We start from the raw sequence: 14,256 nt of genomic DNA on the forward strand, positions 1-14,256 counted from the left end.
CTGCCAGTGTGTTGTTCTCTGTTCCCACAGATATATCTGAGACAAACATCAGCATCTTTGCCGATGACACAAAGATGCAGCAGCAGAGGATGGGAAAGAGACTAGTGAAGAATATGGAACTGCTTAATATTTTTGCAGAAAGGTGACAGCTGAGATTCAGTGCAAACAAATGCAATGTAATGCACTTAAGCCGCAATACCCTGGTATGAAGGGTCATTTGGGAAGAGGAGTGGAACTGTTAAAAAAAAAAAAAAAAAAAAAAAAAAAAAAAGAGCTGGAAAAGGGAAAATGATTGCACTTTGGTATTGCATGAAATTCTAGATAACATATTAGTACAAGGACATTGGGCTGTTGGAGGGAAATCCAAGGAAAGCTACCCAAAAGGTGCAGTGAATGAAGAGGAAAGAATATAACCAGAGACTAGTGAAAGTAGCACTCTTCTCACCTGAGACCAGAGATAAGGTAGGGATAGGTAATATGATACTAGTATAGAAGGTCATGTCATAGAGATGTAAAGGGGTCATTCTGAGAGGAAGTGCAGAGGAGGAGGAGGAATAGGCACCAGCCTGTATGTAGTAACTATTCTCTGGATTCATAAAATGCCTTATCACATGGAGGGTAGTGGACCCACAGAACAGAATTCCAGAATGGATGGTGGAGAGGAAATCAGTAGATGCATTCAAGAGTGAATGGGACAGGTAGAAAAAGAGTAAGAGGGAAAGGTACGAATAGAGGGGAGACAAAATGTTGAACTTAAAAATATAAGGTTGATATGCTTATTGTCTGCTTCTGTTGTTAAGCAGATATAATTAAATATAACAAAGTTTTTGAGTCTTAATGCAGGCGTTCTGATCAACACATTCCAGTGTTAGGAACTGATGTGCTACACAGTCCACCTTACTAAAACATATCTCTACGAATCCCTTAAAGACATTGCTCTGACAAGACAAGGTGCATATCAATTAACATACCAATAACTGATTTTTGCTATCATATCTTATACTCACTAACAAGTTGAATGTCACTAATGACACACAAGCATACCTTCAACTACTGAAATCATCTGTCATTTGGGTTTCAGTAAACTAACTCTTCTGAAGAGTCATCACTTACTCATTTGTTCTACTGGCCTGTACTCAGATTGATGTGTGGTATTTTACAGTCCTTTCTTTCAGTTGCAGTAACAGTATAAAACTATTCATACTACTGAACTGAGACTGGTTGGTCTAAATTTAGCACCTTCAAAACTTCCGTCATTCAGTAGGCAAATTAAATTCATGCTGTTCAAGTCCACTGGAACCATTTACCACACTGACTGATGTGAAAACTTCAACTAACCATCCATTAACTGGGACGCTGACACACACTCAGACATTTGTGCCCAGAAATTTCTGGACTTCATCGGTATGTACCAGTTAGTTCTCAAACCAACCAGTGGAGATAAAATCTTGGACTTGGTCATTACCAATATCGGGCAACTTTGCTCCCCACCAAATGTAACTTCCTGTCTAGTCAAATCAGACCACAGAGCAGTCACATTCATCTTAAGATTCAAGCTGGAAGCATCTTCAATACCTCAGTATTCCAAGATTATCTCAAGCTTAGTGTACTAAAACAGAGTGATCTGGCTAAATTCGAAAGCCCCTTTCATCTTGACAACCTCACTGCTTGTGAGGGATCCTTTATCACCACATTTTATGCATGTGTAAATAGCTGCATAGATGCACCTGTCCCCCTCGGAAGTAAATACAATGCCACATTTAAAAATAAACCCCTATGGTTACACACTAATATAAACAATTTCTATAATAAAAGAAAAAAATGCCTCATTGCATGCAAAACTAAATTTAACTCTCAAGATGCTCTTGTTAAACTCAACTAGGAACGTCAGACCCTGATCAAATCAATCAAAGCCATATACGAAGTAAAATTTGCAACTCAGGTGAAGGATGACTACAAAACCTTCATTAACTCTGCTAAAACTCTCAGAAACAAAGCCCAGTACTGTTCAGAACTCCTACTAAAGGATATTGCATACTCAGATCCTGAAGACAATCAATCTTCTAGTGGATAAATTTAATTCAAACATCTCCCCCACCCCTCCTATATTCCAAGATCACATACCTGCATCTACATGCCTTCAAATCTCCAAAGAACAAGTTCTCAAGACACTATCCAAGGCCAAGAACTCTACATTTATGGGGCTAGATAACATACCAGGCTGCCTACTGGTCAGCCTGAAACGTGACTTATAAGACCACCTACAGATGTTATTCAGTATCATCCGCTAAACAGGCTACATTCCAGGTGAATGGAGGAATGCAACAATCACACCCTTGCACAAAGGTGGGGCATCAACAGACACATGTAATTATAGACCCATAAGCCTGACAAGCCTCATCTGTAAGGCTATGGAAAACATCAGTATGGAATTATTAAATAATGACATTAGTAACCTACAAACTGTTGACCAAGGCTAGTTCAGATTCTTCGAGAGCAGATCCTGCCTGTTTAACCTGGCCAAGTTCTTTGACAAGGTTACTGAAGCAATGGATGAGGGCAAATAATTTCACACTGCAAGCTAGACATCGCAAAGGCATTCAACACCCGCCCACACTTTGGTATTTTTGGTATTTGATATATATATATATATATATATATATATATATATGGGATTCTGTGTAACTCACTGAATAGCCAATTGCCTCACAAACAGAACCCAGAGAATTAGGGTGGGTATCTCAGACTCCTCCAAAAAACTGTCACCAGCAGTGTACCCCACGGTTCAGTCCTTGGGTCATTCCTGTTTAACATTTACTTTTGGGGCATCAAATCAAATGTTAATTGTTTATGGTTATCCAAGTTTTCACATGACTGTAAACTTGGTGCCATCATAAATCCCTCCAAAGGACATCACAGTCCTCCAAGGGAGCCTTTTTCAAACAAATAGCTGGTAGCAAACCATGGACTAAATCTAAATGCCAAGTTGTATCCTTTGAGAAGCATGGCATCCCTTGTAATTATCACATTGGCAACATACCCATGTATACTGATTCACCAGTAGTCAGGGATCTGGGAACTTATGTCAAGAATGAACTGTTCTTTGATGTATCCATTATCATAAGGAAGTCTTTCTTTATTGCACAGCTTATATCTAAACCTATACCATCCATGTCCAGAGATTTAATAATTCCTCTGTAATTAGCCGTAGTTCTCCCCAAACTGTTTCATGGTATTGTAGCTGTTCTCAATACAAAAAAAGAAAGAGTATTCAGTAATGACATAAAAATCTACAGCAGCATAGCAACATTTTCAGCAAACTAAAAAAACACTCCAATTTAGTAAAAGATTTAAGCTGGATGCATTTTTGAAGCTAAAATTCAGTGCATCCATTTTACTTTCATACTCAAATTGCTATGTACAAATTTTATTGTATCCTGACATACATTTACCAGAAAACTGAGATCTACTAATCAGTACTTACTGATTTAAAATGAACCTTCACCTAAAACAGAGCACCTAGAGCTTCTTCTTTCCCTCTACATGGAACTCTCTTCAAAACTATGTAAAATCAGTAATCTCGCATCTAATTTCAAAAACTGCCCGAGTAGCCCACCTGTAATCATCTGTTTCTTGTAACTCTCACAATGTGACCTAATCCACTCTGTGGTTTACTTATCAAACATCAATGTATTAGATTATTTCTGGCTACCAACTTACGGAACCACATTATACACTACTAGCATCATCATTATCGACCCACTTTTTCCAATTTTTTTTTTTCTTAAATAGGGTCAGGGTGTCATGTTAACCATCACCCTCTCACTTCATTTAGTGCCACACTCCTGACATCTTCGACACTCATGCCTGACTTTTGCAGATCTTCTCTCAAACAATCCATCTACCTCTTTGCTGGATGTCCTAATTTCCTCTTACCTTCTTCCTGTCTGTCCCAAATCTTTGTCACCCGATTGTCTTCTGCTTTTCTGCACAGGTGTATAAACTACCATAATCTGTTCTTTTGATCTTTTCTGCAATTGCAGCTACTTTGGCTTTGGCTCTTTTGTCCTATTTTTTTGTCTGTCCAACATTGTGCATCCTACCACCTTTCTCAGGCACTTCATTTCCATCACCTCTTGTTTCCTCATCTGCTCTGCCTTTACTGCCCAGGTTTCTATACCATACAGTAGTACTGCTCACACCACTGTCTTATACACCTTACTTTTCAGCTTCTTTAGCATTCTTATTTCATTCACTACACTTGAGACTCTGTGCCAGTTGGCTGCAGCCCCTCTGATTCTACCTTTGACTTATTCATTCATACGTCCCCTCTCCTCAACCCCCTCTCCCAGATACTTGAAGATATTAACCTGTTCCACTATCTCCCCTTCTTTCTAAATTCTCAGCCTCTTCTGGTTTCCCCAATTTGTTGCTTAGTTTCTCTGTGCTTAGTTTCATCCCATGTGCCTCCAGTTTTGCATTCCATTCCCCTATCCTTTGAAGATGTTCTTGCTCTGAACCCTGGTGCACACCCACTCCCTCTGGGAACCCCTCTGTGAGACCAAACACTATTCATACTTGAGTCATTGGGTCCTTGTATATAGCTTGCACTAATTCTACCAATGTTTCTGGGACTTCGAACTACCACAGTAATGCCCAAATCAGCTTTCTTGGGACCTTGTCATATGCTTTCTCCAAGTCTAGGAATGCCCAGTTGGACTCTTTCCTCTCCTGTAGCTTCTTCTCAACTATCTGTCTTACTGCAAACATTGGGTCAGTTGTGCTGCATCCCGATCTGAATCCGAACTGGTCATCTTCCATCTTATTTTTTTCTACTCTTTATATCCATTTATCAGTCACCCTTTCCAGAACTTTCATGCAATGTGACAGGAGTTTGATGCCTCTGTACTGCCCATAGTTGTGGATGCCCCCTTTGTTCTTGTACATTGGCATGAGTATGCTTATTCTCCACTAATCTAGGATATGCCTTTCTCTCCACACTGCTATGAGTACACTCAGGAGCCATTTTCCCCCTATCTCACCCAGCATCTTTACCATATCTGTTGTGACCTCATCTGAGCCTGCTGCTTTCCCGGACTTCATTTTCCTTAGTGCTGTTCTTACTTCCTCTAGGGTGGGCTCCTCTTCTTCTCTCATCGTAGGTTGTGTCTGAGGCAGCACAACTTATGTGGGGTTTTCTTCATTCAGAATCTTCTGGAAATGCTCCTTCCATCTGCCTTTGATCTTCTGTGGACTGGTGAGCAGGTTGTTGCTGGCATCCTTTATGAAGGGTGTCTGATTTTTATTTATTTATTTATTGACATTTGTTAACCGGGTTAGTCCAGCTGAGCCATGTGCCCAATTTCAGTGCAGACCTGAGGAGAAATGCTCTAGATATAATACAAGTATAATATTTACAAAATATTAAAGTAGGGTCACATAAATATAGTACAAGTCAAAATTTTGTGCACAGCAGTACAGTGCATAGGTAAAATAACAGTTAACAAGTACAATTTCCAAAATTTGAGAACAGTATATAGTATATACCAAATTAAAAGGCTTGGAGAATATTACACAAAGGAATACAGTATGAATACAGTTTGCTAGAGCAAGTACAAGGAGGATAAAGAGTTGGTAGGGAAAAGCAGATCAGATGAGAAGAGAGGAGACTAGTTCAAGTGGGGGGTTGACAAGGGCATGACCAAGTCTTCAGGAGAAAAAGTTCAAGTTTTTTTCTTAAACAGGTATTTATGCTGAATGCTTCTTATGTTGAGAGGGACTGAATTCCATGCATGGGCTGCAGAGTGTTTGTAAAGGGTATTACCAATATATTTGTTGGGTTTGTATAACTGAAGGAGGTGTTTACTGTTAGCACGGAGGTGACAAGGAGGATTATAGAAGGAGACTAAACTGGGGATGGAGGGACAGAATGAGGGTTCATATAGGATAGAGTGTGCAATATGTAGCTGGGGTATAAGTAGCTGTTTGGAGAATTCTGGCCATTGGAGTGACTTAAGGGCTAGACATTGGTGAGATTTGTAAAGAAGGTTGGCGATAAATCTGGCAATTTTGTTATACGTTTACAATAGTTTAGTGATGAGATGTTTGAACATGAGTAAGGACAGGGGCAGGGTAAAGAAGGTAGGGTAGGAGTAGGGCATGAGTGAGGGAGGGTTTGGAGGAGGATGACAGAAATTTTTGATTATAAAAGAGAAGTCCAAGTGTCTGGAGGATCTTTTTATACTTTGCTGAATATGAATATCAAATTTTAATTCGTCAATGATAACTCCATGTAGTTTAGTATGGGGTTCAGGTTTAATAATGGTGGTGTTGAGAGAGGATATAGAGAAAGAGGCTTTGTGCTGAGCAAGTGTTTTAGAGAGGAAGAGAAGGAGTTTGGTATTTTTTGGATTTAATATGAGTTGATTATCAGAGAGCCAGGTTTCAACAGAGGAAAAGGTTTGTTGAGTGAGAGCTAGTAGATCAGGGATGTTGTGGGCAGAGGTAATGAGGGTGGAGTCATCAGCATACTGTAGAAGTGTAGAGAGGTTATTAGCAGAGTGAAGTTTATTAGTGAATATATTAAACAGGAGGGGGCCCAGAACTGATCCTTGGGGAACTTCAGCATTAACAGGGAGGAATGGAGAAATGATAGTTTGCCACAGGTTCCCGGTGAGGGCGAGTGAGTGTGGGCACTGGTTAACAGCCTCTTTCTTGAGGTGGGTTTTTAAAAAAAGAAAGAGCAAACCCACCCTGCTGTCGGGTGCCCTCTTAGCACTTCCCATCTAGTCAGCTCTCGAAGTAAGCAAATCACTGCGTGCTCCTTGGTACCTCTGCTTTACTCTCATCTGCTCCTACCTTGTCTTACGTTTTCCTTTCCAATCAATGCCCAGCACATTTTCTCACCTACTGTGCAGCATGTTTTACCCACCCAAAGGTGACAGCCATCTATGGATGCATTAACTCGCTCAGTCTCTGCAAACCCCACCTGCTTGAAAACCTAAACTGGGCACACGCAATACTCTGCAAAGTGTCAGTGCACAATAAGGGTGGGAGGATGGCATAATGGTTAAGGTGTTTACCTGGCAAACACAAGGTGCAGGGTTTGATTCTCACGTGGGGTAACTGGCTAGGCTTAAAAAAATGGCCCACAAGGGGCAATTAGCCTAGTACTAACCTATGAACCTATGAAGCAGACAAATTGCTGCCTGCTGGACAGATAGCTAGAGAGCCAGTTGATGGAGGAGGTAGAGAGATGTATGTCTGAGAGTTTAGTTAGAAGTTTAGAATGAGAGACCGTATCAGAGGCCTTTGAAAGATCGAGGAAAAGACTCAAGATGCGGAGGTTATTGTCACGGGCTTCAGCTATTATTTGGGGGTACATGGCAGTAATGCAATAGCAGTGCTGTGATGGGGCCTAAAGCCATGTTGGGTAGGAGTGAGGAGATTGTTATCGAGAAGGTGTTTGAGTAGCTGAACATTGATACACTTTTCCAAGATTTTGGATAGGGGGACAGAAAAGCAATTGGTCTAAAGTTAGAGGGATCTGTAGAGTTGCCGCTCTTGTGAAGAGGGATAGTATAGAAGGATTTCCAAATGTCAGGGACCAGGGCTGCTTTGATTGAATGGTTAATAGGAATAGAGACAGGATAGGCGATTGATTGTGCAGCTGTTTTTAGGAAATTAGGAGGTAGTTGGTCTGCTGAGGGAGCACAGGTTTTACGTTTGTTAAGGAGCGATTTAATTGTAGTTGGGACTGGTTGGAAAGAAAAAGCATTGGGGATAGTTTTGTTATGGGGAGTGGAGGTGTTGAGTGAGATGTACTGTTTTGTGTATTAAGTGTGAGGTTTTGAAAAGTTTGTATAAAATAGTTGTTAAGGAGGGCAGCAGTTTCAGATGCAGTATTGTTTGGAAAGGGGTTGGGAGTAATGGGGTTACCTGGGTGGAGTAGGTTGTTGATGGTGGTCCAAAAGTTTTGTGGATTTTTGTGTGGGCTACTTTGGTTAAAGGAAAAAAAAAAAAGCTCTCGTCTTTGTTATGAAGTTTTTTAGCCAGGTTTCTGAGCTTCTCTGTATGTGTGCAGTAAGAGAAGGGACTTGTTTATAACCCAGGCTTTCCAGGAAGAATATCTTTTGTGCATGATTGAGTGGGTTTGTTTTGTTAGCCAGGGAGTTTAGTTGGATTTGATTCTGATTTTTCTGAATGGATCAACAGAATCAAGTTTGTCAAGGAAAATCTTCCTGAAGGAGTTTACTACCTCATTGAGAGGGAGGTGATAGAGGAAGGACCAATTAATGCCAGATAATTTGGAGTTAAAAGTTTGTGAGTCAAAGTGGGTAAGGTTTCAGTATACTCTGTAAGTAGGGTCTTTAGGTGAGTGTTGTGTGAATCTGTTTATAAAGGTTGGAGAGTAGTCACTCAATGAGTTGGGAAGTATACCGGGATTGTGACAGAGGGGAGGAACTGAAGTAAAGATCCAGCCCAGTGTGTGCATCTGCTTGTTCCTAGTCTTAGCACAGTGAACACATTAGGTACATGTACATTTACCAACTGGTAGTTACAGGCCAACAGCAGAGTTACATCTACCAGCTTGTAATTACAGGCCAACAGCAGTGTTACACAGCTTGTATACAATGATTATCTTTCTTTAACTTTCTGTCTTTGTCTTGCAACCTGATATAGTTTCTTTGTGCCACCTACTAAGTTTCCAGAATCTGGTAGAGTCCCTCCAATGCCCTGTTTTCATTTCTTAGCTTCTTTGTTAGCCAATCAGTATTCTTTCCAAGCCTGGTTGGTCTTTTCTATCCCCTCAGCTTTCCTTGGGTACCTTATTTCCATACCTGACTTGGCCATATATCTTTTTCTGTAGTCCTCACACATGCTATTTTGCTTCAAAGTAATTATACATTACAATATCAGTGTATTAAATTATTTCCAGCAATCTTGTTGCACCACATTACCCGTTCTCTACCTGGCTTTAATTTCCTATCTCTGTCTGTTATTTTGCTGTTTTCAGCTTTATACTTGTCACACATTAGCCCAGTTGTTCCCAAACTTTTTTGATTCTCGGCTCCCTTGCTGAATCCAGGTTTTCCCAAGGCAACCTCCACCCCCGCTGTGTGCATAAAGTGCATATTTCATTCATTTATTTATTTATTTGACATTTGTTTAATGAGGCTGCCCGTTTGGACTAGGAGACCCGTGGAAAAAAGCTCTAAAGTACAATAAAAAGACAATTAACAAAAAAAGTGTACATTCTACTTAACAGCATAACACTGATCTACTATGGTTGAGAGGTAAGCAAACCTAATGGCAACCTTATTAACTTTAAGTTTATAAGAGCAATATTTAAAATCTGTCCCTATTATTTGGCTCTATCCAGCATATCTCTCAACTGTATAGATTTTTGCCTCATATTTTTGGTCTTTTTCTCATAAAATTGTTGTTTTCTGGCAAATCACTGGCAGATCATTGAGGTTGAAGTCAGAAAATAATGACAGTTGAGTTTCATACTTCATACCCTTCAGAAAATTCATGCTAATGCAAAACCTGCCTTTCAACTTTCTAAGTTTGTGAGAGCAGTACTTAAGTGCCCCGATTTTGTGCCTTTGTACCCCCACTATTTTTGGCTTTGTCCAGATTTCTTGATCTAAGAGGGTGAGAGGTATGTGTCCAGTGGTATGGTCCAGACTTACACAGACCTCATTGCTGCTGCTGCGCCAGGGATCACTCACTCTTTACTCTCTCCCCCCCATGACCCACACACACGCACACAGCCACTTCTTCATTCCTGCATCATTCATTCACACATCGCTCTCACTCTCCTGAACTCTTACACACACACACACACACACACACACACACACACACACACACACACACACAGCCACTTATTCATTCATTCCTGCATTCACTTACACATCGCTCTCACTCTCCCGATCTCTCTCACACACACAGACTCTTTTGCTTTCATGCATGCATTCACTCACACACACACACACACACACACACACACACACACACACACACACACACACACACACAGGTATTCATTTACCTGATGGCCTGGTTCCAAGTGTTCCATGGCCCGGTGCTGGTCCGTGTCCCAGTGGTTGGGGACCGCTGCTATACTTGATGCCAGTTCTGCTAAAAAGCTACAGTGTAGGTCTAGACTTAGTTTGTGGCACTCCTGAAAGGAAGCCATGGCTCAGGGAACCCCTGCATTAGCCCCTTTCTCACTGTTATACCTCACCCGATATAAGCTGCAGCAGCAGAGGAACGAAATAGCAGTCAGTGTCTTACCAACATTTCATTTGTGTGTTTTTATTACATGCCACATTTTACTTGCTTTTGGTTTTGTTGTAACCATGTTATCTACTATCTTGTAAGTGTGTTATTATGTACTTTTTAACCTTATACTGCTTTGCACATATTGCATTGTATGTTCTACATCATTTTCCTGTTGCCTAAGTAGTTTTTTTTTTTTTCTCTCCCTTGAACCACACTACAAATCAGACTGTCTCTGCAGGGTTACCCTAGTAAACAAAACAAAAATAAAAAAACTAAGTAAATTATGGTATCATTACTAATGGTTATAACATCTTACAATAGTAATATACTTATCTGGCTTTATACCATGAAGAGTTTGTCATGAGCTGTTATCACACTTTGTCCTGTAATTTGTGGTTAGGTTTCTTCAGTCTACACGTATATGCTATGTACATCTGAGAAAATCACTTAATTAAATCAGTCCCTCTGAGTCACCCATGAAGGGGATGCATTCATCCCTAGTACAACTTATCTGGTTAATAAACTGTTTTAGTTGGGAGAGTTAAACTTTATTAGAGTATATATTTTAACCTCTTCTTTATAATGTGTTGTTGCTTTAACTTTTCCAAATGCAGGTCTACAAAGATGGATTGCAGAAAAGAAGCAGATTTGGTACATCCTATAAAGGAGAAAAGCAACTTACCGGAAAACAAGGCAGATTTATCCCTGAAAAAAGACAACCAACAAGAAGGAAGCAGTGAACAAAGTAATAAAAAACAATGGATTTCCAGACCATATACTGCACCACATACTTGGAAATCTATTTGTGGTCATCCTATTGCTGTGCATAAACAAACCGTGACTAAGCATATTTTGCCAGCTGCAACAGTTGCTGTCCACTTTTCAAACCAAGGCAAAAGAAGAAGCCAAGTAAAGGGGCCAATCACTGATAGAAGTGCAAAGAAATATCCCAGTGAAAAGCTAAACATGGATTTAATGTTTGTTGGTCTGGAAGAGGGAAGCACTGCTGGGAACAAACTAATAGAAATTAAAAAATGCTCTAATGCATTGTGCCGATCAGACACAAACTATTATGAGCGAAGTTTGTTGTTTACTGAAGGTGCAATGTGCTTCAAAGTCAAAACAACAAAAACATTAGAATTTACACTGAAAGGACTTAGGGAGTCTAAAGTTGTCTCTGTCATCCAGCCAGGTGTTCCAAACAGACCAACTGCAAGACCATTCAGTGCCTCTCCTAAAAAAGTTGTACAGTATTCAAGATGATTGTTATTTTGAAAATTATCTAACCTATTTATTAAAGTGCACAGCCATATACTTAAAATGTTAGCACTCATCGAACATGGATGTAAATATTCCTTTTACTAATTATAGACATGCTCACAAAGCACTTGTCTTGATTGTTATAGAAATAATGTTTTGAGAATGTCTGTGAAAAACATACTTTATCCGTGAAGTGATTATCAATGAGGTACGGTTGGTAGGTTTCTTGCTGAGGCAGAGTTTACTAAATGAAGGTCTGCATGGTTCATTTGCTTTCTAGTAGGTTTTGTACACACTTATCCTGTGTCTTTCTATTTTTCTTGTACTTCCTGTATAACATTAAAATCATGAATTAAAATTGAGTTTCTAAAGCATTAATGCTTTGAGCAGTATATATTAATTTGAATATATTTATAGTTCTCATAAAGTGAATGAGTTAATGGTTCATTACTTTAAGACATCCATTCATTAAGATGTTGGCAGACAGGCTACATTACTGATCATTACTCATTGGTGTGTGTGTAAACAATCACATTTCATTCCTTTATTCTTTTTCACTGCTCTCTTTCCCTAGACTCTGTTAAAGGAGAAACATTCACCAGGTAGCTACTAACAAAAATAAAGAACACAAGGCAAATTTATTAGACTCCATTTTGCAGTGTGTTTGGGCGTACTCATGGTCAGAGGTTTGTATGCAGTAGCTTTGTATACTTTACGTGTAGCTGCAGATCCGTTTTAATTTATTGCCCTACAAATGTATAATTAGTTCACAGAGGTCTAGATGCAGGAGGTTAATACTGCATGTCAGAGACACCAGTCACCAGGCAGCAACATTAATGTTGATGCACAAGCAAGTCAATCTTTCTTGCTTCAAAGAAAACTGAAAATAAATCACTTCCTTCATGGACCAAATGGCAGTGTATTCATTTTTTTCATTATAATTCCTCATTGTCTTGGGATTCAGCTGTTCTATATTAATAGCTGAAAATATGAGACATATGACAAAGGTATAACAGCTTGAAATAATTTATTACATTTTGGTAAAGAAGTGGGTAGTCCAACTGATACTGGACTATTTTTAGCCACAACCTGAAAATATAAAACATTTCTTTATTTTGATTTAAATATTTCTTAACCAGGTAAGTGTGCTGGTTCAAAGGCCTTTTCAACGACATCAGACAAAGGCAGAAGGTGAAGAAAATTAATAATTGCATTGTTACCTTGCACTGAATAATTCATAGTGATGAATCCAAGATACCATGAATGTGAAACTTAGATGATCCAAAACTAAGGACATGTGCGCAGTTGGTGAAGATAAATCAAAAACATTTTCAACACTGGTTGATAATAGCAAAGTTGCATTATATACACTATGTAAGTATTATCTACACTACTTACAGGAACTGAAGTGTTTTAAACAGTAGTGAGTTAAGTTACTAAAGAAAGAGAATCATACGAGTTGAATTTAGGCTTCGAGAGATGATGCATTAATTTTTCCTCTACTACATAAGCAGAGTAAAACAGAAGTATTCTGCAAGTACAACAATAAGAATAAGTAAATCAATAAAATATTTTGATCAAATCATTAATCATAGCCAAATATTACAGTTTAAATGGGAAGGCAAGTATTGACATGTGCATCGCATTTAAAACCATTAAAGAAAACAATAGAACCTTAACATGATCAGAAAAGACCCTGGCATTACATAACTACATATTTTTATCTTACTTTAAGAAGGACTATTCTAACAGTCAATCCCATTGGGATTTACTTTCCCTTCCAAAGATCCTTCTTCTATCGCAGATTCCGCAGAAGCACTTATGTCATGTACAGCCCTTTCTTGGTCTCATAGATTTAGATGATCAATGACAGTATTGCACTTGATATAGACTCTGATGTTACCTTATAACTAACCTAGAAAACTAAAAAAGCAAGTCTGTATGTCTATTTTGTCTTCTATCTGTTTATGGTGGGAGCAGTGATACACGACTACAAGAAGGTCAGAAGACTATAGAATGGATCGGGGATAACAAAGGAGTAATAGTGGGAAGAATTGAATATAGTCTGAAAATTTCTGCAGAGGGCAAAAAACCAACAGGTGGGAATTAGTTATCACTGGGAATAAACCAACTAAAATAGAAAATTAAAATGAACTAAAGAGGAAGGTATGGAACACTAAAGGCCTGGAGGAGAACATGGCTTAATAAAAACGGACTCGCTTATTCAGGCCACAGGACAGTATAGTCAGCATCACAGAATCCCTGCTGGAAAAGACAGACAAATCAGTGATGGAATGATCATTGCTTGTAAAATGGAATATAAGAAGTCTCTCAGTATCAGCATTCCTGACTGGCACTTAGTTTTCCATGAATGTGTCAGTCGGACATCTCCAAGTTTTTCTGACATAAATAGACAATATCCTGTAAATAATACAGTCCCTGTGATTGAAAATCATTTTTGTATCAGATAACTGATTTTGCAGGAACAATGACTACATGTTGGATCTCACTACTTGTAAAAGTGTGTAAGAATGTATGTTTGCTTTTCACAGAGCCATAGTTGAGCTGAAAAAATAAAAAAAATCACATATTTGAGGACCAAAAAAAAGCTCACTGACAGAACCCACACTGTAAAAGTTGCAGACTCCAAATCTGACCTCAAACCAGTGACAAGTGGAGTACCACAGGGTTCCGTCCTGGGACCGC

At 39.1% G+C, this 14,256-nt stretch overlaps 1 protein-coding gene across 1 annotated transcript in view; it reads left to right on the forward strand.

Moving 5' to 3' along the window:
• The window catches only part of LOC122790418, a 353,039-nt gene extending 341,115 nt beyond the window's left edge, over positions 1 to 11,924 (forward strand). Inside the window, exon 6 of the mRNA XM_044057941.1 lies at positions 10,905 to 11,924. Coding sequence (XP_043913876.1) covers positions 10,905 to 11,553 — 649 coding nt within the window. The 3' untranslated portion in view covers positions 11,554 to 11,924. The remainder of the gene's footprint in view (positions 1 to 10,904) is intronic.
• Positions 11,925 to 14,256: the final 2,332 nt, after the last annotated feature.

This window comes from Protopterus annectens, chromosome 16.part0, assembly GCF_019279795.1.
Source record: "Protopterus annectens isolate FY-2018-M chromosome 16.part0, PAN1.0, whole genome shotgun sequence".
In the NCBI taxonomy this organism is placed as follows: domain Eukaryota; kingdom Metazoa; phylum Chordata; order Ceratodontiformes; family Protopteridae; genus Protopterus; species Protopterus annectens.